This window comes from Penicillium cosmopolitanum (genome assembly GCF_028827165.1).
Source record: "Penicillium cosmopolitanum strain IBT 29677 chromosome Unknown utg000012l:1.0-3308103.0:1.0-3310761.0, whole genome shotgun sequence".
Classification (NCBI taxonomy): Eukaryota; Fungi; Ascomycota; class Eurotiomycetes; order Eurotiales; family Aspergillaceae; genus Penicillium; species Penicillium cosmopolitanum.
Window position 1 is genome coordinate 3,098,201 of NW_026622682.1, and position 27,283 is coordinate 3,125,483.

Here is a 27,283-nt window from a genome sequence, read left to right on the forward strand (position 1 = left end):
GCATTTTCTACGACTAGAGTATTTATGTAAGAAATGGAAGTGGTGGATTGGACGTTCATTTCAAGAAGCAAATTAAAGAACAGATTCGAGCAGATCATGGGAATGGAGTGCTAGATAACAAAGGAGAAAGTGAAGCAAGAAACAAGTTAGGAGCAAGTGGGATTGCTGCCTCACTGATCTATGTCCGACTTGATCTCTGGCTCAATATTTATCAAGTCAGCAAAGCCTCCAATGTTTTCATATCCCTCGGTTAATTAGTTGGCTTTCTGAAGGAGTTCCTCTCGCCGACGGACAAGCAAGTCAACATCAAAAGCAGCGCGTGCTGATGCAAGGCGGACCTCAGATAGCACATGTTCCAGTGATTGAATATCGTTATACACGTTCGCCTCATTGAGGGGTGATATGTATCGGGCACCCGGCGGGGGGAGGGACATGACCTGCCCCTGGCTCGTAGTAGTAAAAGTTGAGCAGCGACACCGTGGGCTTGCAACGAGCATGGTTGACGATGATTCCGGCGAGGCAGTGAGTGTGATAACCCCAGAAGATGAGCGGGCATCACCATTCGGAGTACTGGAATTTCGTTGCTGCCCTTCCTGCGGCTGCTGTTGCGACTGCTCTAGGACATGTGCAGCAGGAGTCGGATACGGTTTGCAAGCAAACTGCACACTCAACTGAAGACTCGGAACTTTCTCCATGAAATACTCTCGTACCCATTGTGGCTCAGGGGGCTGCCACCGAGAGCACCTATTTCCAGCACCACTAAGGCCACATCCCATACAGCTACCGCCAAACAATGCCTTGGACGGAAAGATCTTCCCCTTAGTGTCGGAGACTTGAGGCAAATATGCGATCTTGCACGCCATAAAGGGGCCATGTCCGTCTTGACAGGTTATGCAACCCTGGCCTGATGGAGCGGCCTCGCCGAATCGCTGTCCATAAATAGCACGGAAAGCGAACAGATTAGTTGCTACACGATGATGGGGCTTGCCGTTGATCTCGCGCCAGTCAACATCTGGCCAGTCCCCTGAGTTAGCCACGCCAAAGGCAGGCTGGCATTCACCCGACATCAGCTTGGGATTGGTGCTCATGACGGGATTCCCTCGGTTGTCTAAACCCCTGGCAGTAAAGGCAGTAGGGCCAGCCTGCGTGTGGGTGGTTCGAGAGGGTATCGCGGTTTGACCTGGTTCATTCTGGGGCAATACCTTGCGGCTCGATTTGCGAGTTTTCTTCGGACGTGACTAGGGACTTTTTGGTTTCTCAGCTTGATCTTTGGGCGCCATTGATGGACGGCGGCGGGTTTCACCTACTGTAGGGAACGAGGCATTTCATTTTGCGGAAGAAGAGGGATGGTTGTCCTGAATCGTGTCGTCCTAATTATCTCTTTCCGCCTCTTCGTGACGAGTTTCGGGTGTTTCTGCGACGCTGCCATACACGGATTGGAAGAATTTCGCGAATTTCTGGGCTCCGTTCTCTGAAAATAACATTTTCCCGTTAGTCTCAGTTTCCTCTGCCTTTTCCTTGGCTCGGGATGCCTGCGTCTGCTCGCATTTCCTCAGAAGTGGACTGAGTCTCCAGCGAAATGATGGACCTGTTTGTTCCGCTGACTGAACCGCGTCGGCAATTGCATGAGCCAAGGTCAGTGAGTCCAACATCGCAAGGTTGACACCTTCCCCGGCCCACGGACACATGAGATGTGCCGCATCACCAACGAGAGTTGCAATTGGATTATGCTCCCACGATGCACCGATCGGAAGTGTATAGAGAGGGCGGATATCAATGGTGGCATCCGGGTTATCCATCGTTTCCTCGTCACAGGCAACAGCCACCAAGTCTTTCATGGTTTCGCCCCACTGCCCGAGCAGTTCGTTGTTTGTGAAAAGCATTTCCTTTGTTGCCGATGCTGGCTGATTTGCAAGACCCAATGTGACGGCCGCCTGTTCATCGGGGGTCGTCAAGAAGATATAGATCCTCGCCGAGTCCAGGGGTCCACGCTGGGACATGACCCCATGGCGAAGACCTAAAGCGGAGAAGCTCCCACGGCCAACCAGAACGTCCAGATGTGGATATTTTGTCGTCAATTGTCGAATAGTAAGGGTGATATTTTGAGTGCCCACGTAGTATGGCTTCACAGTAGTCAACATGCTCCGAACTTGGGACCAGGCTCCGTCGGCTCCAATAACAAAGTCGGCAAAGTGTCTTCCATGGACACCAAAGTCGAGCTGCACCTTGGTTCCGGCGGTAGTTTGAATCTCTGCCGCATACATTAACTTATGACACCATCTAATGGAATCCTCGGGTAGATGAGAGGCGAGCAGCTTGATCAACGCATGACGGGATATCTCTGGGCGATCACTCAACTCCCCTTGATCCTCGTGCAGAATGATACCATCTTTATCGGTAACCTTTTGCGCCTCGGTGCAGTCCCCCGTTAATCGGATGAATTCCTCCCACAATCCACATTCTCTGATAGCAGCGAGACCAGATTCCTGGTGAAGGTCTAAACACCCCGATGGCTTGGAAAGTTCTTCCTCGGTAGGTTTCTGGCGAAGCTCAAAAATAATCGATTTGATCCCACGGGCATGGAGTAGGAGATAGAGTGTCAACCCAGCAGGCCCAGCCCCGATAATGGCGATGCGCGGTGAAGAAGTTGTTGATGGCATTCTCTGGATGGAGACGGAGACGGAGATGGAGGAGGAGGAGATTTGGCAGGATTGGGAGGTTTAGATATTTGCCTTGTCTCGTGACTCTGGCCATGGCCCTTCCCCTTTTTATAGGAAAGCGCAAACTGCAAAGGTTCGCACCTTCCCCCGATTTCACGCACCTTCCCCAAGTGTGTACCATCTCCGTCGCGCCTTCCTCGTGGCCGATCGGGGTTTGCCAATCCCCGAAGTCACATGACACGGATCTTCGGGTTTCGCACCGCCCGAAGTTGCCTTTGCCTTTTGCCTTTCCCTCTCTCTTTGCCTCTTCCTCCAATAATAACAAGTTAAGACCCAATAGTGCCTAACGGCTGGGTTCAATTGACAATTGCCAGGGAGCCACAGTGGTCCCGCTCTCGGCGTCGACATGTCACAGCCTCAGTCCATCACGTCGGGATCGCCCAGCACCCGAGCGCGGCCTCAACGAGTACGAGTACTCGCATGTGTGCTCTGTCAGCAGCGCAAGGTCAAATGTGACCGAAAGTTTCCCTGCGCAAATTGTCTTCGGTTCGGGAAGGAATGCACCCCAGCGACAGTGACACCAAGGCGCCGAAGCCGTCGATTCCCGGAGCGAGACTTGTTAGATCGGATTCGCAAGTATGAAACGCTACTCCGCAAGAATCATGTCGAGTTTGAATCTTTGAAGAGTGCAGCTGCAGCAGAAACAACATCCCTGGATTCTGCACCTGTTGAGAGTGCTGAGAGTGACGATAATTCGGATAATGAGGACGAGCATGGCGGAATCCCAACCACGCCGAAAGAGGCTAGCGAGGGGAAGTATGTAGGATAATGATAACTTGACAGGCTGCTCCAAAGACACAATCAACTAATTTTTCTTCACTCACCAGAAACTTATGGCATGTTCTCAGGGAGCAATGGGTATGCCTGCGCCACTTTTTCTTTGATTTGTCGCATCATGCTAATTGCCAAAGAAATTACAATCATCGGATCACAACGGCGAGACCATCCATGATGCAGTGAACCAGGCTGGAATCAGACGAGCCATGGACCAGGTCTATGTCAACAATGACCATTTACTCTTCGGTCTACGACACACGCCTGTTGAACTGTCAACCCTTCATCCCAATCCAGTTCAGATTTTCCAACTCTGGCAGGTTTATTTGAACAATGTTGACCCCCTACTCAAGGTCACACACACCCCTACTCTGCAAGGGCGCATCATTGAGGCAACTAGCGATCTCGTTAATGTGACTCCAGATCTTGAAGCGCTAATGTTCAGTATCTATGCCATCTCAGTGATGAGCCTTACCACCGAAGAGTGCCAGGCCAGCTTCAATTCCTCCAGGGATGAAATGCTGTCCAAATATCAATTTGCCTGTCAGCAAGCGTTGCTTAACTCCGAGTATCTGCGTACAAATGACCGTGAATGCCTGGCTGCCTTTTATCTCTTTCTCGTAAGTCGTTCCGCTCCTCTCGCGCGGATACTTAGCAACTGGTTCTAATGCTTGATAGCTTTCAATCGGACCCAATACCGATCCTCGCTCTCTCTCATCCATGTTCGGAGTTGCGATGCGTATTGCAAATCGGATGGGTATCCACAATAACTCCACAGTAGTAGACAGCCCACCCTTTGAAGCTGAAATGCACCGCAGGCTCTGGTGGGCTCTGAAGCTCATCGATAGCCGTATCGGCGAGCTGAGCGAGTCTAAAACGGTCGCTTTGGATCCAACTTGGGACTGCAAAGTCCCCCTCAACGTCAATGATGCCGATCTTCGCCCGGAGATGAAAGATATACCGTCAGTTCAAAGCCAGACAAGCGATGCTATTTTCGTGGTGGTTCGATGTGTGCTGGGGGATTTCATTCGGCACGCCGAATTCCATCTTGACTTCACCAATCCGCCATTGAAATCCATCGTCAAGGGGGCTCAACGGGGCCTCGTTCCGGAAAACTGGAGTATGGTCGCGGTCGAAAAACTGATTGAAGATAGATACCTCAAGTCTTGTAATGCCGATAATCCCCTCCATTTGATGACGCTATGCATGGCCCGAATCCAATTAGCAAAAAGCCATCTGCTTGAACATTACTGGAGATATTCTGATTCCCCAGAAGCTCCGACAGATGCACAGCGAGATATAATGATGCGTCATGCCCTGACTGTGCTGGAATGTGACAGCAAGGTCATGAGCTCCTCTTTAACGAAGGGATATCGTTGGATTCTTCGTTTCTACTTCCCGTTCCCCGCCTATGTCCATATTCTACAGGATCTACACAAACGTCCCTTCTGCAATCAAGCAGAGAAGGCCTGGCAGGTTTTGAGCAATAATTTCCAAGTACGCGTGAATGTTCCGGAGGCTCGTGATGGCCCTTTCTTCGATATCTTCTCCAAAATCGTTCTTCCGGCATGGAAGCAGCGGGAGTCCTCATCGAATTCGAAGAACAGAGAGACAGCAATACCCGATATTGTTTCTATCATCAGAGAAAGAGAGATTCAAAAATCCGCAGCAGCTCAGACTGCAACAGCTGAGCAACTGGATAATATTTCTGGAATGAACCTGGACGAATTCCCGATGGCTATCCCGATGGGCCTTGGCAGCATTCCATGTGGCTTGGGAGGCCAGTATTTCCACCCAGGTGCTGGATTTGGTATGCAGTCCCAATATGAGCTTGACAGCGGTGCGAGTGCAATCCCCTTAGCAGGGCTGGATTGGACCTTTGGCGGACCCGCCGCTTGGTGACACTCTCCACTGAATGGCTCCGAACGGTGGATGTTTATTTCCATGCGCCCTTGCAGCTTCCATGTTCCCTGCGAAATCGCTTGAAAGTGTAGATTCGGCGCGAGTCGGATAGACCATACTACACTGTCAAATTTCGCGACTGGATCTACCGGGGTCTTAGTGAATCATACATCAATCCGACAAGCATGAACAATTATATTGACAATCGATATGGTGAAAGGAGAAGCCAGGGGATTATGGAAAGAGATGCCAGAATTCCTGCTTTCCTCTGACTTACTTCACAGCAGCCAATGTAGCTTCTGCCCATTTGTCTGACGAGACCCATCCGCCATCGACTATGATATCGTTGCCGGTGATGAAGCTCGCCTCTGGAGACGACAGAAAAGCTACTACATTGGCAATCTCGATTGGGCTTCCAATTCTCTTCGCAGGGATTCTAGAAATGGCCTCTTTAATAGCAGGTCCTCCAATTGGGCCTGCTATCTCTGCCGACCTATTGTGGTCGCTATCGCTCCTGGGCTCACCGAGTTGATTCGCGCTCCTTTACTACCCCATGCGCTTGCTGCAGCTTGAACACGGACGATGTTGGCTCTCTTCGAGACCGAATAAGCTATCATTCGGCTGACGTATTCCTTTGCAGCTTCATCTGAGTTGTCTGTGCTAGTATCGAATTCTGGGCGCAGAAGGAGCTCATTTGATGGAGCGATAGCCAGATGTTTCTCGAACTCCGGAGAAACTTCACTATGCTTTCCATGTCCGGCAATACTAGAAATAACGACCATTGCCGTTCCGGCTGTCACATAGGGATAAAATCCTTCGATCACTTGTGCCGCTCCCAGCAGGTCAACCTGGTAGATTTGGTCTGCCGAGGCCTGTACTGGCGACAGGCCCGCAGTATGAGCGATCGCACGGATGGAATCAATCTTTGCCACATGCTGCACAAGATTCTGGACTGATTCCATGTTACTAACGTCTGTTTGCACTGTGTCCACGATTTGCCCTTCTTCCCGCAGCGCCTGCGCCGACGTCTCAAGCTGCCTTTCTGAGAAGTCCGCGAGTACAATGTGGTGCCCACTTCCCATGCGGCGAGCAATGGCGAGTCCTATTCCACCACTGCCTACGACAACAAGAACACCGGCCGTGTTCTTCATAACTTCTGTTGTCAGGCCCATCGCTGATTGTTAACTGCAGCAATGGATTTGGTCAAAATATGGGACGCTTGCACGACGAAGGAAACATGGCAGAGGCTGCTTGGTGCTTGGGTGCGAACCCCTCTTATCGAGGAGATGTTGCAAAATCCCCCCTCCTGGTCTCATCGCATCATGATTGGCGTTGATCAATCAAGATCGAGAGATACTAGGAGTTATTCTCCTTCTCCTCTTTCACACTGCGGGGCATGCAGGCTTCGGTTACATTATGCACATAAGCGACAGCCAAATTGCCGTGATGAAGGCACGTGGCCAAGGAAAACGCCCGTCACGGCGAAAAGGAAGAAAGACAAGTGGTCTATGGAATGCGATGAGAGGGATAATGCCGAAGATTAAGCGCATGAAACGACGCCTATCCACAAAATGGAACCAATTTATTTGCAAAACTCAATAGGATTCGATTTTAGTCTTGGTCGTAGATTTCATGACTTTGAAAGTCCGATACTTACAAGCTATTTATATCCCTCACTACCTAAATTACCGTTACTTATCGTTTCAATTCTTCTTTGGGAGTGCCTCAAAGTCCTAGCCAGAACCGCGTCTTTCCAACATCAAACTCTCCTCGAAGCTCCTCCGAGCCTGTACCAGTCACCAGTACCTCGTAGCGCCCCTTTTCGGAGATCCACTGCTCACGGGTCTCGTCCCACCAACTGGAAGCGATCTTCTTCTCGACCACGAGCTGGACTGTCTTGGACTCCCCGTGTTGCAGGAATACCTTCTGGAATGCCTTGAGTTCACGGACAGGGCGATTAACATCTGTCTTGGGCGGGACAATCCAGAGCTGGACAATTTCAGCTCCCGCAATAGAGCCTGTGTTGGTGACGGTAACAGTTGCTGTAATCGGCTCGCCGGACTCCTCGTATTGAGATCGCTCAGGGACTGTATCCACTCGCAAATCGGATCGTGAGAAAGTCGTGTAAGATAGACCGTGGCCGAAGCGAAACGCAGGTTCAACAGCACTCTTCTCGAAGAATCGGTAGCCCACATATACATCCTCACCGTACAGAACACGGCCACGTTCAGACCGGAAGTTAACGTATGAAGGGTTGTCTTGAAGACGACGAGGGAATGTAATAGGTAACTTGGCCGACGGGTTAACGTCGCCATAGAGTACATCCGCGATTCCATTTCCGCACTCGTTGCCGCCAAACCAAGCCTGTACAACAGCACGAGCCTCATTTACCCATGGCATGGTCACGGGTGTACCGGACTGAATAACAACGACGGCATTAGGCTTGACTGCCAATACACGGCTGATCAATTCATCGCTGCCGGGCGGCAGGTCCATGTGGTCACGGTCGTATCCCTCAGTCTCCCATTCGCTAGTGAGACCCGCGAAAATGACTACCTGGTCGGCCTTTGCAGCTTCTTCGACAGCAGCGGAGATCATTTCTTCTTCGCTGATACGGCGAGTGGCACCAAAGCGGAATCCACCAGGTCCAAATGCGACGATTCCGCGGGTATCGAGGTCGGAGGTTGGGGCGCTGCCAAACTCGAAGACAACCTTGTATGTTTGGTTAGCCTTGAGCTCCTTGGACCCACGTACTTCGACAGTGCCGGTGCCAAAGAAGGCGGATCCTTGCTTCTGGTTTTTGGTGTTGTCTACAACAACCTCTCCATCCACGAGTAGTCGGCCAGTTCCTACGACAGTCACACCGAAATCGTACAGACCATCGGCCTCCGGGGTGAACAATCCTTCCATGTCGACAAAGTATGTCATGGACTTGATCTTCGGGTTGACATAGTCCATCAGGAACCCACTCGAGGAAGTGAGATGTAGCTCATCGACAACTTCCCGGTTCGATCCTGCACTTTGCGGCTCGTTGTATACCTTGAAGGTGAAACCCGCTTGACCATCCGCGGTCTTAAGAAGGGGACCCAGCAAGGGTAATTCCTTGTGCGAGTAGGCACCGTGGGTGAACTTCACCTCGCCGGTGCTCTTGGCAGACACTCCTTCAAAGGGTGTGACAAGATAATACGGGGCAAGTGAGGCGGAGCCACCACCGCAATATGAGGCAATGCGAGCATTGGGCCCGATGACTAGGACGGAGCTATCTTTTTTCAGTGGCAGGACGTCATTCTCGTTCTTCAAGAGAACAACCGACTCAGCTGCCGCACGGCGCATGAGAGCCTGGTCCTCGGGACGATTCAATGCCTTTTCTTGAGCACCTTCTGGTATCCCAAGGGGCTCAACCCAATTTACCAAGTTCAAGATATTGCGCACACGCTCATCCAGCTTGAACTGGGCAACCTTGTTGGATGAGACAGCGTGAGCGAGAGCCTCTCCGCGCCATCGTGTCTTGCCGGGCATTTCAATGTCAAGACCGGCGTTGATAGCGTCGGATGTGCTGTATGTGCCGAACCTAAAATCGGAGTTAGCATTCGTTGCTCGTCAACAAGAGAAATAAAATTAGAAGTACCAATCACTCATAACAAGTCCATCCCACCCCCACTCCTTACGCAGAATGTCATCGATAAGAGTCTTGTTCTCACTCACGTGAGTGCCGTTGACTTTATTGTATGCAGTCATAATACAAGCGGAGCGGCAAATGCGCATGGCAACCTGGAAGGGGAACAGGTAGATTTCGCGGAGAGCTCGTTCGGTGACAATGCTACTGACGGCCATTCTCTCATGCTCTTGGTCGTTGCAGACAAAGTGCTTCAGTGTCGCTGCCACACCCTTCTCCTGCATGCCCTTGCACATGTGGCCCGCCAGGGTGCCGGACAGAACACCATCCTCGGAGAAGGACTCAAAGCCACGTCCACCGAGGGGAGATCGCTGGATGTTGATTGTAGGGCCGAGAACGATATGTGTACCCTTGGCGATAGCCTCTTCGCCCATTAATTTCCCGACCTCCGACAGCAGCTCGACGTCCCAGGTCGCTCCCAGGGCGGTCGCGCACGGAAAGCAGGCGGCGGGGATGCCGTTGAAGAACCGAGTGCCACGAACACCATTGGGGCCATCTGACATGCGCAGCGATGGAATATTCAATCGTGGAATGGGAACTGTATGCCAGAAATCACGACCTGCAGAAAGTTAGCCGCGGATCAGCACGGAATGCCAGGACCTCGTCTCCATGACGTTCTTCACCACCATAGGTATGAGCTATGATGATTCTTGGATTTGACACAAGATGGAACCAAGAAAACAAGGAAATTCGAAACTAACCAGCTGTCAGAGCGACTTTCTCGCCGAGGGTGAGCTCCTCGATAGCTTGTTCGACGTCAATGCGGGCCATGGTGGGTGGGGGTTGACTGCCAGTGCGTAATCGTTTCTTCAAGTTTTTGACACGATGAAAGACCGCCTCGGGTGGATTATATTCTTCAACTTGGAAGCTTCTCGTCGACTCTGGCTAGGATTCAATTGTGCTAGAGGTCCGATACACTCGCTGCGCGAGATAAAAGAGTTGCGTTGGGGTGAGATGCAGCTGAATGACCGAGACAACAGAGCGGGGTTGATATTTAAGTAGTCGCCTGAACCGCTACTCCCCGCTTCGTACAGCGTACGAGTACATTAGCAGCGTTCAACACTGCCGTATAAGATAATGACATGTCGAAAGACACGATCCGCTGTTGGTGGAGTTGCGCTCGATGAGGCACGGAGAAGCGCCCGAGGTTTAGCCGGACACGGCAGTTCGGTCCGCCTGCCCGAGGAAGGTGTGACCCAAGTCCATGGGTTGGGGTACACCGGTTAAACTTCGGATGTTGTCCAGTGTATAGTTTAAGACTATGCTACTAGTATGTACATTAGTACTAGTAGTAGCATGCTCTCGGAGTTGCGGACATTTCATGTTCAGGTTCAGGTTAACTTGAAGCTGACGACTTTGGAAATATACTAGGAGTCCCGGGATTCTGAAGTCCTGTCATCAACTTGAAGGTTCCATTTATCCCTCCAGCCATATTGAGGTGATCTACCTAGGGAGTAATATGAAGGCCAAATCAAGAGGTTCAATCCTTCAGTTCAAGTTGGTTTCTATCCCACCATGTTAGACAGTGAACACAAGCAAGTCAGGTCCCAGGGTAGTTGATGTGTAGTTGATGTCTGTAGTATATGGAATCAACTCCCTTTCTTTCAACTACATGCTACCTCTTCCTCCAACGTGGACTCGGTCTCGGAGCTTCACTTTTATCCATCTATACCCTCGGATAGTCCACGGGTGTTGCCTCGCGTTTTTCAACCCCACCCATCTCTCTTCCCAGTCACCCACCAATACATCCCTCCCGTGAGTGTTCGAAGATGTCACGATATCCAGAGAAGTCATGCCTACAAGGAGACTCAGATCCTCCCGATTCAATGACCAAGGAGGAAAACAACCGACGACAACGCTGGCATGGAACGGACGGCGCACCAACTGACTTGAACCAACACTCCGAACCCCAGCTCACAGCAACGCCCAGGCCCCTCAAATATGGTAGGATCCAATCAGAGGGAGAGAAGCGAAAACAATGGCTAGAAGACCCCAACGAGCCAAACTGCTACATCCAAAGATCCACATTGACCATCGAGGACCTACGAACTGACTACAAGCTGCCGTGCACGCCTCACCCTTGCAGTCTCGAAAGTGTACTTACGCTGCATTGGATGGAACTTGGACCTCCAGAAATGCCTCGCTCACCCATTAAAGAGAATAATTTTCGGTCCTTCCATATCATGCACCATGACTTTACCTGGATTGGACATACCGGCCCCGACATGATAACCCTTGATCAAATAGAGAGAAACGAAGACTATGGCGCGCCGCATATCTCGCAGATCACCCAAGCGCTCTACCAAAGTAACTTTGATCTAGATGGGCTAAGGTATGCCTTTGTGACTAATGTCAAGAATACGGAGACCCTCCAATTCATCAAGCGCCAACTCTACAATGAAGCCAACACTGGTTTGACATGGCCCAATGACATCGCACAGCCCTGGGAAATCGGCACATCGGAATATGACGCGTTGTTAGGTACCAGAATTGGGAAGATGGTCGCTTATTTCCTCTTGGGGGCGTTTGGTAGAGGCACTCGACGAATCCAGCGTATCGTTACATGGCCAGCACGGGTTGGGGGTTTTGCAAACTTACGCTTTGACGTCGAGGTCGTTCGGTGACCAGATACATCTGTGGGCCAGGGTTTTGAGAACGTTCAGCGATGGAATTTCTTTTGCCCATGCCAGCGAACCATGAATTCCAAGGTTGGGCATGTCGAGGGAAAGAATCCAGACGCGGTGATACCTCGTCAAACAGGAAGTACTAGCAGATCACAGTATGAATCGAATATGATACGGTGGAATGTCCGAATACAGAGTGATTTGGGAACAGAATGTGCGATGAAATAAGAATTAGGGGTTCTCTATCATTTCATCTATCTATATCCAATGCCGTGTGTCCGAGTCTTTCTCGTAATCTCACAACCTCATGACCCATAATAGAAAAATCGTAAAAAGTCGCTTGCAATCATAGATATACTTTTATTTTCCAGATAATAGCTCTGGTCGCGTCAATCAGTCAATGTACTTGGGCAGAGTCTTCAGAATGCCGTCCCGGGAGATCTCCTCTAGCGCAATGGTGATCTGCTGCATGAAGCGCTTGTCGCTGCGAAGATCATCACCGAACAGGTTCTTGATACTGAGGAGCTCAGCGGGGTTTGTGCCTCCGGCATGGGCCTTGGCCTGGAGCTCCTCGACCATGGGATCTTCAACCTTGAAGCTATTTCCGTTGTCGTCAACTCCCTTGATGTAATGGAACCAGGCGGCCGCGACGAAGCACAGACGGCGGAAGGGGCCAGTGACCCAGATTGCCTCGGCAATGGAGGGCATGATGAACTGTGGAATCTTGCCGGAGGCGTTCAGGCAGACGCGGGGGAGCTGGTCCATGATGGTAGGGTTAGAGAACCGCTCCATCAAAGTCTGGCAATACTCGTCGATGTTGACACCCGGGATATCGGGCAGGTTAGGCTTCGACTCCTCTTGCATCATCTGCCATACAAACTTGCGGATACCGGGTGCTCCATAACCTCGTGGACGTACTTAAAGCCCGCCAACTGACCTGGATATCCGATGGCAGAGTGGCTGCCATTCAGTAGACGCAGCTTGTGCTTTTCGAACTGTTCAACGTCGTGAACGTTGTTAACAACCTGAACACCAACCTTCTCGAAAGGTGGACGGCCATCGGAGAACCGGTCCTCGATCACCCACTGCATGAATGGTTCGGTAACGACAGGCCATGAGTCCTCAATGCCAAAGTTATCTGCAAGAGCGGTCTTGTCTGCGGGCGCGGTCTGAGGTGTGATGCGGTCAACCATGGCGTTAGGGAAGTGGCCTTGCTCGGAGATCCACTTTGCAAGCTCCGGGTTTCGCAGGCGGGCGAAAGACTCGAGCATGTGGCGGGTGATGGAACCATTCTTCTGCATATTATCACAGGACATAACAGTGAAGGGCTTGAGACCCTGTTGGTGGCGGCGGGCGAGGGCAGCATAGAGGAAACCAAAGGTGGTATGCGGGGTCTTCTCGTTGGCTGGGTCGAGGTCGAATTGGATATCGGGATGTTCACTTTGCAGCTGGTGGGTATTCTCGTTATAGTAGTAGCCGCTCTCGGTGATGGTGAGGGAGACGATGTGGGTATCAGGGTGCGCCATCTTGGCAATAACAGCTTCACGATCATCCGGAGCAAAGAGGAAAGAATTGATGCTGCCGACAACGTTGGCGAAGCTCCCCTTAGCTGAGCGCTCGATGACGGTGTAAAGGCCGTCCTGTGCTCGCAGAACATCGCGCATTGCGACGTCGAAGGGCTGCAAGCCGACACCACAGATAGCATAATCATTCACACCATGGTTTTGCATCAGCTTATCGATATAGACGGCCAAGTGAGCTCGGTGGAAGCCGCCAACACCAATGTGGACGATCCCCTCCTTGACGGCGCCACCGCGTGCATAGGTCGGGACCTTGACTTGGGATTCGCCAGCGGTGGCGATCTGTGAGAGGTTCTTTGAGTTGAGCTTAAGGGGTGCCATGGTCAATTGAATGGATGGAATGAGGGAAGAAAGAGGAAAGAGAGTGTGAGATGAGAAGTTGAAAAGCAACACCAGCGCTGGGTCACCGCCAGTTTAATGGAAGATCGGAAAAAATGCAGGGCGAAGCTGGATTACATCACGCAGTGCAGATGCAAGCCAATCCGGACTTGAGTGGAGCCGGGGCACTCTCACCCTGGGGCAAGTGGATCCAAAATATTGTGGAATATTCTTAGCACAGGGGCAAATTGGGGCAATTCCAGCCCGAGCTCCCCCTTGGTCTCGCCTGCGCTGCTGGTGCTCGGGCCTAGCTTTCCCTGCTTGCGTCAGTCCTCTTTGCCTCCTCAACCCAAATACCAGGTTCCGCAATGCAAAGGCAGGTCAGGGCCGAGCCGGAAATCTCTGCAGGATCCATTGTCGATTTGATTGAGGCAGGAGTCCCGAGAGTTTCACTTTGTTCTGGGTTTCCTGGGTTTCCACATGGAATTGAAATCAAAATGGGTTGACAGTACCCCCGATAGTGGCCTCAGGCAGAAACACGCCAAGGCACCATTTCCCACCGCCCGGCAGAACCAGGTCACCTGATGCTGATTACTCATCGGAATGCCAAGGAATGCATCACTCTACAGTCCAGTCCATTGCTTGTTTGCTTGTTCATAACTTGAACTTCCCATGAACTGTACTTGTTCTCCTCCTCTTTTTCTTTTTGCAAAATTGAACAAGAAAACTAATTCAGACACCATGAATGTTTATATTGGCTAACAGGGCCAACTTTGCACATAAATGGAAGCTTCGAACATAACTCCTATGTATTGGCTCCCGGGTATTCGACGCCAACGTTACAGCTCAAGAACCCGACTCATATATGGAATGGACACTCAACAAATATTCTATGCATGTGCACTTGGAGCATCCGACACTGCTAGATGTCCTACATAATAATCTCCCAAATTTGTGCAAAGCATACAACGCAGCGGTGTTGCCTAAAAGGGGATCTGGTTCTATCTGTTGATTACGAACAGCCAGCCTAAGTCTGCTTCAGAGGGAAAACCTATACCAGCAGCCGTACACCCTATGCACCTGCATGGCCATGACTTCTATATACTATCACAAAGTACTGATCAGTGGGATGGAACGGTCAAAACCCAAAATCCTATACGTCGCGATACAGCCATGCTAGATGTGGCAAAAGGCCATATCCTCCTTGCATGGATGTCTGCTTGCTTCATTGTCACATCGGGTGGCATACTGCAATGGGCTTCGATCTTCAATTCATAGAGCTGCCGGATGAGATTCCTAGCTTGACAGACTGGACGGCTCTGACGCAAAATTGCCAAGTTTGGGAAAGAAACCCCGATGCTGTCAGACAGGAAGGTTATGACTTAGGGGTTTAGGTATCTCTACTATCAGAATGGTTGGTGAGCAGATAGAAAAACGGGCGCCAAGGCTCCGCCGTGATTGATTTCAATGGCTGACCTCGAGGGTCCGAGCATGGAATCTCCATCAACTAAAGGGAAACTATGTCCAATGGACTAGTAGTACCATCCCGCCCGCCGGGCCGTTTGCAATACAGCAAAATTATAGCAAAAATATAGTCATGCTGACAATATTGTCTACAATATAGCATTTTGAAACAGGGTAGTCATATGATAACCTCGTTTCTAATACTATATTGAAGAGAATATTATCAGTATGCCTAGATAATTGTATTCATTCGGGGCCATTGTATTCTACTACTACTACTACTAACTAGTATTTACATTCGCAAAGCAACGCATGCTGCTAAAGCAACGCGTGCCAAAGCAAAACCTAGAGATCAGCAAAACCTAGCGATCAAACTTAGCAAGGCCTAAAGATCGAAGTTAGTAAGATTCAAGTTGAAAGTAACTTGAAGATACAGTGGTCCTGACTATATTCTTTTGTTTGAGGTGTATTGTAGACTTAGTGACGGGCGGGATGGTATCTATTCAGATCCCGCAGTCTTGCTACCAGGAATTTTCAAATTCTACTTCGCAAAAGAGACTGCCATAATAGTCATTCAATTTGTCTTTACTACGCTAGGATTCGACAGGAATAACAACACTAAGTTAACAATTGCGCCAGTAATTCGAGTGCTGCTATTTGGACCACCTTTCTTACTAATTGGACCCCACTTTTGCTACTTGGACCTTAGTTCTTCTTAATCTAGATTAGAATGTGTTTCCAATCCAAATTTAGAGACACCTCTTTCATACGGTAGCATAGTCAAGGTTTGCAGCCTCGTGTTGACTGTCTTGGTATCCGCATCTAAATGGCAGACCAGTAGCTACCTAACATGGGAGAGATTGGCCTATTTGTCATGTCTTAGGTAGCTACTACTAGTCTAATATTCAAGGTTAGTTAATGATACTAGGCAATAGAGGGGTTTAAACTTTCGTTGTGCCACTGTATATCCAAATTTTTATAGGTTGAAATACATACTAATCTCAATTCAGAAAGGCCATGGCCTATTTAGCAAAAAGAGTAGTCCAACTAGCAGCGCTCAGGAATTCATGGCCGGATTTAACGGCAGTAGCGCCTGGATGCCTGAGACGATCCACAGATGATCGTGATTAGTTAGCTAGACGCGGCATTTAGTATTACAAAGCACGGAGTTAGCAGACCGAATAAGTATCTACTGTCCTAGACGAGAAGGATATATTAGGTCTATACCTTTGATAAGCCCCCCTTTCTGCAAGTTTTTACAATATTGAATAATTTGAATTGGCATGATGACCTCCCAAAAGATCCTAGTCATCGGTGCTGGGGAGTTGGGCTTCCAAGTGCTGCGTGCTTTGGTTGCGCACCCTCGCCGCCCCGCCACAATCGCAGTTTTGATGCGCCCTGGCAGCATCGACTCTTCCAGTCCGTCCAAACAAAAGCAAAAGACAGCACTTCAGCAGCTAGGCATTGATCTCGTCTCTGGGGATATTGTTGAAGATTCTGAGCGAACACTAGCTTCAATATTTGCAAACTATGACACCGTGATCGGATGCACGGGCTTTGTCTCAGGCACCGGCGTCCAACTCAAAATCACCCGTGCTGCCCTCGTTGCTGAAATACCACGATTTATCCCCTGGCAGTTTGGTGTGGATTACGATGCTATTGGACGAGGATCTCCTCAAGATCTCTTCGACGAGCAACTTGATGTGCGTGATCTTTTGCGGTCGCAGGCCAAGACCCACTGGGCAATTGTTTCCACGGGCATGTTCACGAGTTTTCTTTTTGAGCCCTCCTTTGGGGTAGTCGATCTAGAAAACGCCCGTGTCAATGCACTAGGAAGCTTAGAAAATCAAGTCACTATCACCACCGCGCAGGATATTGGACTGATCACCGCAGAAATTGTGTTGGGAGATGAGGATTTATTCAATAATCGCCCTATCTTCATCGGAGGGGATACTATCAGTTATGGAGAGCTGGCCCAGCTAGTCGAAAGACTTACTAGAAATCCCATCACCAGGAATGTGTTGACCATGGAGAAAATGCAGGATGCCTTAGCGTCTGACCCTCAAAATGGACTTCTCAAATATCAGGCGGTCTTCGGGCAGGGCCACGGCGTGGCGTGGGAGTTGGCTTCTACATGGAACCAGCAACGGGGAATACAAGCTGAGACAGCGGAGGAGTGGGCTAGGAAAAACTGGGCGGGGGTGAGGTTTTGATAGCATAATTTCGCCAACCATCTTGACATTATGTGTTTCTACATACTGTAAACTGAAGAAAAAATGTTAAAAGGAAATGTGATGGCTCTAGAAGACAGAAGAGAAGCTGACTATAAGCCTGTAGCATAGTTAAACTACAGGTAGTAGATCCACATGTCGGCATTCGACAGCAACGCCGATGTGGAGCAACTTAAGTCTGCCCTTTTTATTATTCTCTTACCAGAGCTTGAACCCTGGAAGTTTTGATCGGGCGCACCGATTGTTTTATGCCCACGATCCTTTTCCTCGTCCCATGGCCGTTCACATCAACCATGCACAGTTTCCCGGGGATGTCCAAGTCATTCGTGCGTTGTTCTTGGGCTACGCGACATCGCTAGGAATCGATCTGACATTCCAATCCTTTGAAGAGGAGCTCGACTCGATACCCGGCAAATACGCCACCACTGAAGGAGGCGCCCTTCTGATCGCACGTAATTCAGATCCATTGAATTCTCATGACGACGCCCCTTCCAATTTCATCAGATTAGGCTTGCCTGATTCTAACGCGACTCCGCCCGGGACCATCGGTTGCGTCGCACTCCGTCGTAGCTCGGACGGTTGGTGTGAAATGAAGCGCCTCTATGTTATCCCTGAGGCGCGCGGTCTTCAACTTGGTGATAGGCTAGTGGAGGCCATTATCGACCAAGCGAAATCCCTGGGGTATCGAGGAATTCGCCTGAGACACTTTGCCGGATATGCTTGCGGCGCGACGGTTGTATCGGAAGTATGGATTTGTTGAGACAACCCCCTACTATGATACACCTTTGGAGGGAACAATATTTCTGGCATGTGATTTTACGAGGGAATTGTAATCTCAACCTAGTTCAGTCTCCTTTACAATGAATTAAATGATGTATCGATGCCTCAGAGGTCTCATTTCCCTCACGCCTGCATAATGAGGTGTCAACATGACTCATCGAAGTCCCGTGAATAAGCGCGTTTGCGTTTGTTTCTTTTTGTCTTTGAGTTTTCTGCACCTTGGCGATTCGGTTGATTTGATTCTTTGTGTGATTAGCATTCGAGTGTCTTGACAGTATCAGAGATACAGAGGTAATCAGCTTAGAGCTACCAGCAACTGCCATTTCACTTCACTGTCTGGCTTTTTCATCCGTTTCGTTTCTAGCCCCACCCCACACTCCCCACTATCAGCGTCAGCGTGATTGTCATCGTCACAAAGTCACACCATGGCGAACTGGAGTCCTAATTGTACGTGCTTTTCCCGATCCTTCATGTGGCCTCTTTCGATGCTATCAATTTGATTGACTCAATTCCTGATACCCTTTTCTGCAGCCTGGACCACAAAACCCATCAAGCAGGATGTGGTCTACGAGGATGTACAAGGTGTCAAAGATGCACTGGAAAAGCTCCATAAGCTCCCACCGCTTGTTACCACCCAAGAGGTATTTCCCCACCGATTAGTTTATTGATGATGAGATCGGATGAGATCTGATGGCTAATCCGAACTTAGATCAACAACCTCAAGAGCAGCCTGAGAAATGTAGCCCTGGGGAAGGCGTTCGTTCTCCAAGGAGGTATCTCGTCCCAACTACTTTCTATCAATGAAGTTTCATCTAATTAGGTTCTTAGGCGATTGTGCCGAACTATTTGACTACTGCAATCAAGATATGATCGAGGCCAAAGTCAAGCTTTTGCTGCAAATGAGTTTGATTCTCATCTGGGGTACGAGAATGAGTCCCATCTTCCTCAAATCAAATCAATATACTCACATTCTACTCAGGAGCCAACAAACCCGTCATTCGAATTGCCCGCATTGCAGGCCAATTTGCCAAGTAAGCTTTATCTAGCTGTTCCCAATCGCGGTTACCTTTGCTGATCATTGTACCTAGACCGCGATCCAGCCCCACAGAAGTCATCAGCGGGGTAGAGATGCCCTCATTCCGTGGCGACAATATCAATGGGTTTGCTGCCGACGTGGAATCCAGGCGTCCAGACCCATCGCGTCTGGTATCAGCATACTTTCACTCTGCGGCGACCTTGAATTACCTGCGTGCATCTCTTTCTTCGGGTCTTGCAGACCTTCACTCTCCTCTCGACTGGGGTCTCGGCCATGTTATCACTCCCGCAATCAGGGAGCAATACGCCCAAATTGTCAAAGCAGTCAAAGATGCGCTAAAATTCATGAAGACTGTCGGCATTGATAAAGATCGAGGTGTAGAGACCGCTGATATCTATACCAGCCACGAGGGACTGTCCTTGGAATACGAACAGAGTCTGACACGATTGCTCCGGCACCCAGCTCATGCCAGCACGGAAACAACGGGGGAGATGGGAAGTGGTTTCTACGCCACCTCTGGCCACTTCATCTGGATTGGTGACCGCACGCGACAGCTCGATGGTGCCCATGTGGAGTTCTTCCGTGGAATTGCCAACCCAATCGGCATCAAGGTTGGACCTAGTATGCAGGGCGATGAGCTAGTCCGCTTGCTCGATGTGGTAAACCCAGCCAAGGAAATCGGTAAAGTGACTCTCATATCACGATACGGCGCGAAGAAAATTGCCAATTTCCTTCCAGGCCACATTGCCGCTGTCCAGGCGTCTGGCCATATTCCTGTCTGGCAATGCGACCCGATGCATGGCAATACACAAGCGACTCCCTCCGGCGTCAAGACTCGTCACTTTACGGATATATTAGAGGAACTGCGACAGGCTTTGGAGATTCATCGGGCGGCCGGGTCATTCTTGGGTGGTATGCATCTCGAGCTGACCGGCGAAGCAGTAACCGAGTGCGTGGGCGGTGCGGCTGGGCTTACTGAGGATGGGCTCGGGGAACGGTATACAACATTCTGTGACCCTCGTCTCAATGAGAAGCAAGCTCTTGAATTGGCCTTCCTTGTTGCAGGTTTCTACCGCCAGGAGTCAGACGATTAACCGTCAGAAACTCTCGATGAATACCCAAGGGCTACCCAAAATTTCGGTTTTTCAAGCGTCAGGATACTAGTATCTTAGATAATTCATAAAATTACATTGAAGTGCCTCAAGTCGTATTCCTGATCTCAACGTGTTTCAATAGATACTCGAAACGCAGATAAACTGAACTGTACAGATTGAAAGAGCATTGGCAAGGCATCTCCAATTAGGGTAGAGCTCGGTAGAAGCCGGAAAATCTTCAGTCAATTCCATTTTACCACGCAATAAACTGAAAGTAACCTGACAACCCTCACCGGGATGCCAAATATATTCAATCTATCACACTTTCTATGTGTTTACTGACTTGTAATTCCCTGTTGTATACTTCGATTTCGCTCTGGCCTGATAAATCAGGTATTGATGGTGAGATAAGGATGACTCAGCAACGATAAGGACGCCACTTTTTTTCTTTTTGATCCACTTCGAATTTCGACTCCCCGCGGTGTTCAATTGCATTGCAAATCCTCCGGAAATATTTCGATTAAAATCAAGGGACTGTACGCAGATTAAAATTGAAATTTCATGGCTACTCCTCGCCCTCTACCACTTGCCGAGGAGTGGAAAGACCCGGATTCATACGTCGACGAGTTGCTGGACTTTGCGACATCTTCTATTCTATTTATGAACCTCTGTGGTGGCGTGCATATCCTCGACTTTCTGACACGAAAACCTGACCTTTATTCTACCCTGCTTCCGCCTGATTGGAGGGAATTCTTCGAGCATCATGATGTTCACGAAGTTCTCCATCTCCTTCTGCATGAGAACATTGAAGCACTGCGGGCCCCACAGGATGACGAGAACGATGATGGTCAAACCTGGAATGGTGGCGCGCGTCCTCCTCAAAGTCTTATAGACTATATTCACAATATTCGCCGACTGAGCTTGCGGAGAGAATTTGATGTACCGCCGCCCTCCATGAGAACTGCACTTCCATATAAGACTACCGTTGGAATGAACAAAAAGAAACTCCATGAAGTTGAATTCTTCTCCCGTCATGTTGCTTCGCTATCGGATGTGGTGAATGAGCGCCGGAATGAGCCTGTATCCCACATTGTCGATTTCGGATCTGGACAAAACTATCTAGGTCGGACACTAGCTAGTTCGCCTTACCACAAGCACATTATCGCGATTGAAAGACACCATCACAACATCAGCGGTGCCCAAGGAATGGATATCCATGCCATGCTTGCTGAAAAGAAACAAAAGAAGGTATATGTGCATAAACGCAAGACTTCTTGCAACGACTGCGATGGCAAACCGGATGTCGCAGATTCCAGCGAGACCTCAGCACCCCAGCCGCGTCCAGAAATGCCTCAATCATCAATAAATACACATTCTGCACCGGGAAATGGTACAGAGGACCAAGAAATAACTACATTCAAAATGTTGGGCCAAATCGACTTGGGTCCCAACGAATTGCGAGCTTCTTCATCCAAAAAGCAATCGCAGCGACAAAAGCCCGAGGAAGCTGAAATCGACACCCGCGGCAAGCTCAGCTATATTGAGCATGATATATCAGACGGATACCTGGAACCTATAATTAACCATGTGGTGAACCCCTCCCCGTGGCGGACCCCAATGAAATCCAAGACTCAAATGAAACTTCAATCACGGTGAATTTGGACGACGAGCAACCGAGCGACGCTCGTGTCATGGTTGTTTCTCTCCATTCATGTGGCAATCTGTTACACCATGGTGTCCGATCTTTGGTCTTAAACCCGTCAGTTGTGGCTGTTGCAATGATCGGTTGCTGTTACAACCTCATGACCGAGCGGCTGGGGCCTGCAACTTATAAGCTTCCAATCCTCCGCTCCCTTCATCCACGGTTGAACCAAACTGGAAACTCGTATGATCCGCATGGATTCCCAATGTCTCAGCGCTTCGAAACACACGAAAGTGAGGGTGCTACTGGAATGAAGCTTAACATCACTGCTCGCATGATGGCCGTTCAAGCGCCCTATAACTGGGGCCGCGAGGAAAGTGAAGGCTTCTTTACCCGTCACTTCTTCCGCGCTCTGTTCCAGCGGGTACTCCTCGACCGAGGTGTTGTACCCCAGCCCGGTATTCCTAAGGATCTTTACAATGATGATGGTGACATCGATAGGCCCCCGCCACTTATTCTTGGATCTCTGCGCAAGTCGGCTTTCACGTCTTTCGCTGCATATGTACGAGCGGCTACTGTTCGACTCAGCCGGGATCCCCATCATGGTATGAAAATTCGGGAGCACATTTGTACAATGAGCGATGATGAGCTTGATCGCTACGAAAACGAATATCAGTATGCCAGGAAAAATCTCAGTTTGGTATGGAGTCTTATGGCTTTCAGTGCACAGGTCGTTGAGGCGATTATTGTGACAGATCGATGGCAATTTTTACGCGAGCATGATTCAGTCAAGGAATGCTGGGTGGAACCTGTTTTTGATTACTCTATCAGTCCTCGCAACCTGGCTGTCATCGGAATCAAGGCATAATTGCAGCTTCCTCGCAATAATTTCTCACCTTCAATAGATACAGCAGATGAAGAATACATTTGGTGCTGAAAATACCTACATCTGACAAAGGCATTCAGGGCAGTTATAAATACACAAATAGTAATGAAGAGAAAAATGGCTATAACTGCTACATCGATCTAACATTTATATTTCTCGTCCCAAATCTAGTTTCGACCACCACAGAAATTGTAAACAAACTTGAACACATGAGACATCTAAACGGGTTGCAATACCCTCAAATTCCTTCCGGACGAAAATGATACCCAAACTCGACCTCGGGAACTTGAACCCAATGCATCTCTGATTTCCCAAGGGTTAGGTGTTTGTCTCTCTTGTCGGATCACAACTTCCACTCGTGAATATTGGCCAAGCCATTCACTCCCGACAAGTCCTCTCGGTCTAGATATCCGCAAATCCTGCCCTGGGGGTCCCGCTTGCGGCGAATATCCATCAATCGCTTAGCGTTATCATCGGCCCAGAACTTCGTGCGTCGAACTTGAAAGTCCGAGTCTCCTAAGTAGGCGCCCACTGAATGACGCTCAACCTTTTCCATAATATTCTTCACCCATGCACGACAGCGAGTATCGTCTGACTCATCCTCCCATACCGTATACAACGCGAAATAGTGATCCGACTGCATGCTTAAAGCCATATCTGGGAGCTTCCTTCGGCTACAGGGGTTCATTGCATACCATAGCGAGAACGCCTTGCGATGCGGAAGTGTCGTAAATGCCTCCTCCAAGACTCTCGGGACATCCGCGTCGTTGTCAATGTACGCATTGTCAGTGCAGTAGCGATGCTTCTCCGGGTTTGCATTGGCCTGGTTGTTATACTGATTATCGAGGCTGTCTTCATTGCAAAACCACTCGCTAGTCGTCCCAGTTGGTCTGGTCTCTTGCGCCCGTTTCAGTGCCATTTCTGCTTCTTCGGGGCTATGCTTCATGGTCACAAATAGAACAAAAAGTGAGATCTCATCTGCGCCTTCGGGGTATTGTGAGACTACCGCAATCTCTGTATCGCTGTCGAAGGAAGGTGCAATAGCTATGATCCATTTGAAAACTTGGTGATAAAGACTGATTGGATAGATGTAGCCAGCTGATCGAAAGCCTTTTTCTGGATACGGAATCAGGTCGAGATGGAACCTGGCCACAACACCGGGGAATCCTGGCCTTTAGGTCAGTCACAATTCAAGTATTTTCTTTTTTATATCTGCCATTTTCCACTTACCTGGGCCGGCCCCACGGGCTGCCCAATATAGATCTTGGTTTTGAGAGGCATTGCAGTGAACCAAGTCGCCATCCGCAGTTACCACATCGAGTCCCTGGACTCTTTCGCAAGCCCAACCCCAGTTCTGAAGTCTGTTAGAACATACATTTCGGTGATTTCAATACCATCAAACTGCTCTCACCTTGCAATTCCATCCCATTCCACCCTGGAGCAAGAACCCGCCTAAGCCGACATCTGGGCAATGGCCCCCCCGGAAACATGAGCCCATGCTCTTTGTTCAGGACGGCGTTTACCTCACGTCCTGTCATGCTAGTTGAAACACGTGCTACACGGTTCTCCGCGTCTACTTCGATGCTTTTGTAGTTCCCCAAGTCAATCAGGATAGAGTTGTCTCGAACACTCCACGCCGCCCAGGAATGGCCTCCGGATCGCACAGCGACACGACACTTTCTTTCCACGGCCAGCTTCACGGCAGCAACAATATCTTCAGAGGAGCAAGCCTTCACGACCGCCAGTGGAAATCGGTCCGGGCGGCGGTGATTGAAGACTCGGCCCACCCTAGCATCTTCGTACGTGGCAGCATCCGCCTCTTCTTTCCAGACAATATGCATAGTTGGTGACTTCTTAGGATGTTGTTTGGGTAGGTGATAGATTCAAAGTCTTGCGGTGATATCTGTATTTGTAGTTCTTGGATAGACTTGGAGCATCGGATATTTGGAGGGGAAAGTACAATATCAAGTGGTCCACATCCCGAACTCCCAAGTATCCCATGGATGTAGTTCTTATACCCCGCAAAATGGAAATCTCCCCACTTCAACATCCCCACAACTTAAAAGTCTCTCGGGATATGGATGACGCGTGTTCTTTTTCTTTTCTTTCTCCCTCTGCGATACTTCTCAGATAGGATGCAGTGATTGCTCAACTTTTCATTGTTTTGTCACCTGACCTTCAACGTCTCCCTCTCTCCTTTGGCCACTCATTACACCCAACTTGAACTGAGATACACACTTGCGTCTCCTCTTCACGCCGGTCCTTCATATATATTTGAGCTTTCCTTCCCTCCTTGCTCCCGATCAAATGTTTCTGTCAGTTTCCGAAGCTATTTGGAAGCAGCCGCCATCCTACTAACGTGTTGATGGTACCGTTTGAGTGTAGCAGTATCGATTAACCGCCTTGATGCTGATCTGAACGAACCTCTGAGCAGTCCGCCTGGCAATGTTTGTTTTCTAACCGCCCCGAGGTGACACGTCATTGAATGCTCTCTTGATCACACTCTCAGTTGCGCCACCGCTTCTCTCAGCCGTCGATTTATTTGCCAACGCCACGAGGAACTGCGCATATGTACAAGCTGGCCCAATTCAAAACCGATCAATCCAACGCCGTGCGAGTACTCTCGCTGAGATTTTGCCGAAATTCGATCGTCACCATTGCCTCTTACAATCCGGTCGGGTTCGTCGCGCTTCCGGGCGTTAACATAAGCCACCTCTTACGGCCGGTTCCCTTCGTGGTGAAATATTTCGATCAAGAATAATGAGCTATCTCCAGTCAAGTCTTTTCTTCTTGCACAGCCGCGATGACCACCGATGACCACCGAATTTGGGTTCAAGGACATGTTTTGTGCCTTCCGGCACATTTCCAACTACACGCAATGAGCCTATTCCCTCCGTAACGTGCTCAATTGCCACGATAACAGGCGGTCAACGATAGATGCCACCAGACCGATGCCTTGTTTTCAGTACTATTCTGCCAGATCCCAAGAAAATATTCTCAGCCAAACAAAAAGAAAGCTATATAGCTCTCGATATCTGGAAGAGTCAGACCACAATAATCAGTTCAAGCAGTAGTCTCCCCGAGGCCTCAAACCTGTAATTCGGGTCACGGGTACAGCCCATTGAATACGATAACAATATGCAGGGCCTGCATATCGATCAGACCTTGAGCGGCTACTATGAAGCTCCGATCAGTATTTTGAATATGCGGTTAGAAAACAGTATATGCGTTTCACAATCTCCCCATTCTTGCAGCTGACAACCTTTGAAGTAATCGAAATTCCCAAGAGACATAGTAGAAAACTTTGGGAATACCCTGTCTGATGGTAAACGATAGCGGGTGGTGGTTTTATATAGAAACTGAGTTTACTGGGATTGAGAAAAAAAATGTCATAGATGACTTTGTTCCGGTGATCAAAAACATACAGCCAAGGAATATTGCTTGCATGCACAGTAATTTGACATGAGGAATAATTTGATGTGATAGATTGATCTCTTTTTCAAGTCATCGGCCTTTGCCGAAGTTTGTAAACTTCAGGAAAACGAAATCTTCCCTGGACATTTCCAGTTGATTGATGCCTCACCGACCACTCAATTTGCCCTCTCCCTTCCATCTCTATTGGTGGCTGTGGCCAGCAGAGGTCGAGGTATGTGATAATATCGGGCGTTGAAAGCGGCGCCCGTAGAGGACGCGGAAGTCGGGATCCTGGTCACTAGATGAATCGAATCTGTTAGGCGTTTTGCAACGAATGGAAAGTTCAAGAAACGTGATTGTCTCCATGTTGGCGGCCCACCAGCCGATGAGACCGGCGGCTTGTCCACGTCCACGTTCTTTTACGAAATCATCGCGGTGCCACTGGCCGCTGCGGACGTAGCCAGTTAGTACATTCAGACCACGAGACTTCTCTTCCAGGCTAATTGGACGGTTGGATGGGCTAACGACTATCATTCGTTAGCCTTTGTAGCATATAACCTTCGCATATATCAAGCCCTAACTCACAGCAACCGGAGTGCATCTGGCGAAGATGGCGCCGGAACTCTGTTTGTGTAGCAAAGGTTTGACTACACTGCCAGTGGTCAGAAGGGTCCTCGACCACTGGACAAACCAAGGTGTTCATTTTCGACAGGTGGAGGCGAGGGTTCGGGGGTTGATCACTGGGATTGTTAATATCCGCTGCTTTGATAGGTAGTAATTGCCTGCGGCGGCGGCGTTTAGGAACGCCTCGGGCTTCCAGCCAGGGTTCGGATTGATCACGGGGCCTTCATATGTAGTAGTTAGCGAATGTCTTCCAGATATAAGAACTTGAATTGAACGGACCGTGGTGGTAGCCAAAATTTGGGCTGGGGTTCTGCTCAACACCGACCCCAGGGCCCTCGAAATAAGCACAAGGAAGAACGCTTGGGAGAAGAGCGAAGTTGTTTGGGTCAGCCATAGTACTGAGTTGCATATGCTTGAAAGCGCAAATGAGATGAGAACTTCAGATTGAAAGAGAAGGGGATTCAGGTGGTGGTGGAGGTCAAGGAGTTGTTTGCATCGGCCGTACAAGCTCCCGGGTT

General features: G+C 49.5%; 14 protein-coding genes across 14 annotated transcripts; 7 read left to right on the forward strand and 7 right to left on the reverse strand.

Annotated features, from left to right (window-relative positions):
• Window positions 1-254: 254 nt before the first annotated feature.
• N7509_013920 (DUF3716 domain-containing protein) lies at window positions 255-1,088 on the reverse strand (the record flags this gene model as incomplete). Its single annotated transcript, XM_056638557.1, has 1 exon — window positions 255-1,088. One exon carries the CDS (start codon window positions 1,086-1,088, stop codon window positions 255-257), a length of 834 nt encoding a protein of 277 aa, XP_056482064.1.
• A 282-nt stretch (window positions 1,089-1,370) lies between these two features.
• N7509_013921 (FAD-dependent oxidoreductase) lies at window positions 1,371-2,660 on the reverse strand (the record flags this gene model as incomplete). The annotated part of the gene is made up of 1 exon (XM_056638558.1): window positions 1,371-2,660. One exon carries the CDS (start codon window positions 2,658-2,660, stop codon window positions 1,371-1,373), a length of 1,290 nt encoding a protein of 429 aa, XP_056482065.1.
• Window positions 2,661-3,066: 406 nt separating this feature from the next.
• N7509_013922 (uncharacterized protein) lies at window positions 3,067-5,396 on the forward strand (the record flags this gene model as incomplete). The annotated part of the gene is made up of 4 exons (XM_056638559.1): window positions 3,067-3,476; window positions 3,548-3,578; window positions 3,632-4,114; window positions 4,173-5,396. 4 exons carry the CDS (start codon window positions 3,067-3,069, stop codon window positions 5,394-5,396), a joined length of 2,148 nt encoding a protein of 715 aa, XP_056482066.1.
• Window positions 5,397-5,669: 273 nt separating this feature from the next.
• On the reverse strand, window positions 5,670-6,568 carry N7509_013923 (uncharacterized protein; the record flags this gene model as incomplete). The annotated part of the gene is made up of 2 exons (XM_056638560.1): window positions 5,670-5,881; window positions 5,947-6,568. The coding sequence occupies 2 exons, from the start codon at window positions 6,566-6,568 to the stop codon at window positions 5,670-5,672; spliced, it is 834 nt and encodes a 277-aa protein (XP_056482067.1).
• Window positions 6,569-7,121: 553 nt separating this feature from the next.
• Window positions 7,122-9,843, reverse strand: N7509_013924 (beta-glucosidase; the record flags this gene model as incomplete). Its single annotated transcript, XM_056638561.1, has 3 exons — window positions 7,122-8,967; window positions 9,025-9,631; window positions 9,774-9,843. The coding sequence occupies 3 exons, from the start codon at window positions 9,841-9,843 to the stop codon at window positions 7,122-7,124; spliced, it is 2,523 nt and encodes an 840-aa protein (XP_056482068.1).
• A 998-nt stretch (window positions 9,844-10,841) lies between these two features.
• Window positions 10,842-11,696, forward strand: N7509_013925 (uncharacterized protein; the record flags this gene model as incomplete). The annotated part of the gene is made up of 1 exon (XM_056638562.1): window positions 10,842-11,696. The coding sequence occupies one exon, from the start codon at window positions 10,842-10,844 to the stop codon at window positions 11,694-11,696; it is 855 nt and encodes a 284-aa protein (XP_056482069.1).
• Window positions 11,697-12,089: 393 nt separating this feature from the next.
• On the reverse strand, window positions 12,090-13,597 carry N7509_013926 (mannitol dehydrogenase family protein; the record flags this gene model as incomplete). Its single annotated transcript, XM_056638563.1, has 2 exons — window positions 12,090-12,601; window positions 12,634-13,597. 2 exons carry the CDS (start codon window positions 13,595-13,597, stop codon window positions 12,090-12,092), a joined length of 1,476 nt encoding a protein of 491 aa, XP_056482070.1.
• A 2,747-nt stretch (window positions 13,598-16,344) lies between these two features.
• On the forward strand, window positions 16,345-17,271 carry N7509_013927 (aromatic alcohol reductase; the record flags this gene model as incomplete). The annotated part of the gene is made up of 1 exon (XM_056638564.1): window positions 16,345-17,271. The coding sequence occupies one exon, from the start codon at window positions 16,345-16,347 to the stop codon at window positions 17,269-17,271; it is 927 nt and encodes a 308-aa protein (XP_056482071.1).
• A 292-nt stretch (window positions 17,272-17,563) lies between these two features.
• N7509_013928 (GNAT family N-acetyltransferase) lies at window positions 17,564-18,049 on the forward strand (the record flags this gene model as incomplete). Its single annotated transcript, XM_056638565.1, has 1 exon — window positions 17,564-18,049. The coding sequence occupies one exon, from the start codon at window positions 17,564-17,566 to the stop codon at window positions 18,047-18,049; it is 486 nt and encodes a 161-aa protein (XP_056482072.1).
• Window positions 18,050-18,494: 445 nt separating this feature from the next.
• N7509_013929 (3-deoxy-7-phosphoheptulonate synthase class II) lies at window positions 18,495-20,199 on the forward strand (the record flags this gene model as incomplete). Its single annotated transcript, XM_056638566.1, has 6 exons — window positions 18,495-18,516; window positions 18,601-18,710; window positions 18,779-18,842; window positions 18,898-18,990; window positions 19,049-19,100; window positions 19,158-20,199. 6 exons carry the CDS (start codon window positions 18,495-18,497, stop codon window positions 20,197-20,199), a joined length of 1,383 nt encoding a protein of 460 aa, XP_056482073.1.
• Window positions 20,200-20,760: 561 nt separating this feature from the next.
• N7509_013930 (uncharacterized protein) lies at window positions 20,761-21,855 on the forward strand (the record flags this gene model as incomplete). The annotated part of the gene is made up of 1 exon (XM_056638567.1): window positions 20,761-21,855. One exon carries the CDS (start codon window positions 20,761-20,763, stop codon window positions 21,853-21,855), a length of 1,095 nt encoding a protein of 364 aa, XP_056482074.1.
• A 146-nt stretch (window positions 21,856-22,001) lies between these two features.
• Window positions 22,002-22,709, forward strand: N7509_013931 (uncharacterized protein; the record flags this gene model as incomplete). Its single annotated transcript, XM_056638568.1, has 1 exon — window positions 22,002-22,709. One exon carries the CDS (start codon window positions 22,002-22,004, stop codon window positions 22,707-22,709), a length of 708 nt encoding a protein of 235 aa, XP_056482075.1.
• Window positions 22,710-23,070: 361 nt separating this feature from the next.
• On the reverse strand, window positions 23,071-24,568 carry N7509_013932 (FAD-binding oxidoreductase; the record flags this gene model as incomplete). Its single annotated transcript, XM_056638569.1, has 3 exons — window positions 23,071-23,894; window positions 23,958-24,081; window positions 24,251-24,568. 3 exons carry the CDS (start codon window positions 24,566-24,568, stop codon window positions 23,071-23,073), a joined length of 1,266 nt encoding a protein of 421 aa, XP_056482076.1.
• A 1,774-nt stretch (window positions 24,569-26,342) lies between these two features.
• On the reverse strand, window positions 26,343-27,159 carry N7509_013933 (uncharacterized protein; the record flags this gene model as incomplete). Its single annotated transcript, XM_056638570.1, has 3 exons — window positions 26,343-26,668; window positions 26,727-26,986; window positions 27,041-27,159. The coding sequence occupies 3 exons, from the start codon at window positions 27,157-27,159 to the stop codon at window positions 26,343-26,345; spliced, it is 705 nt and encodes a 234-aa protein (XP_056482077.1).
• Window positions 27,160-27,283: the final 124 nt, after the last annotated feature.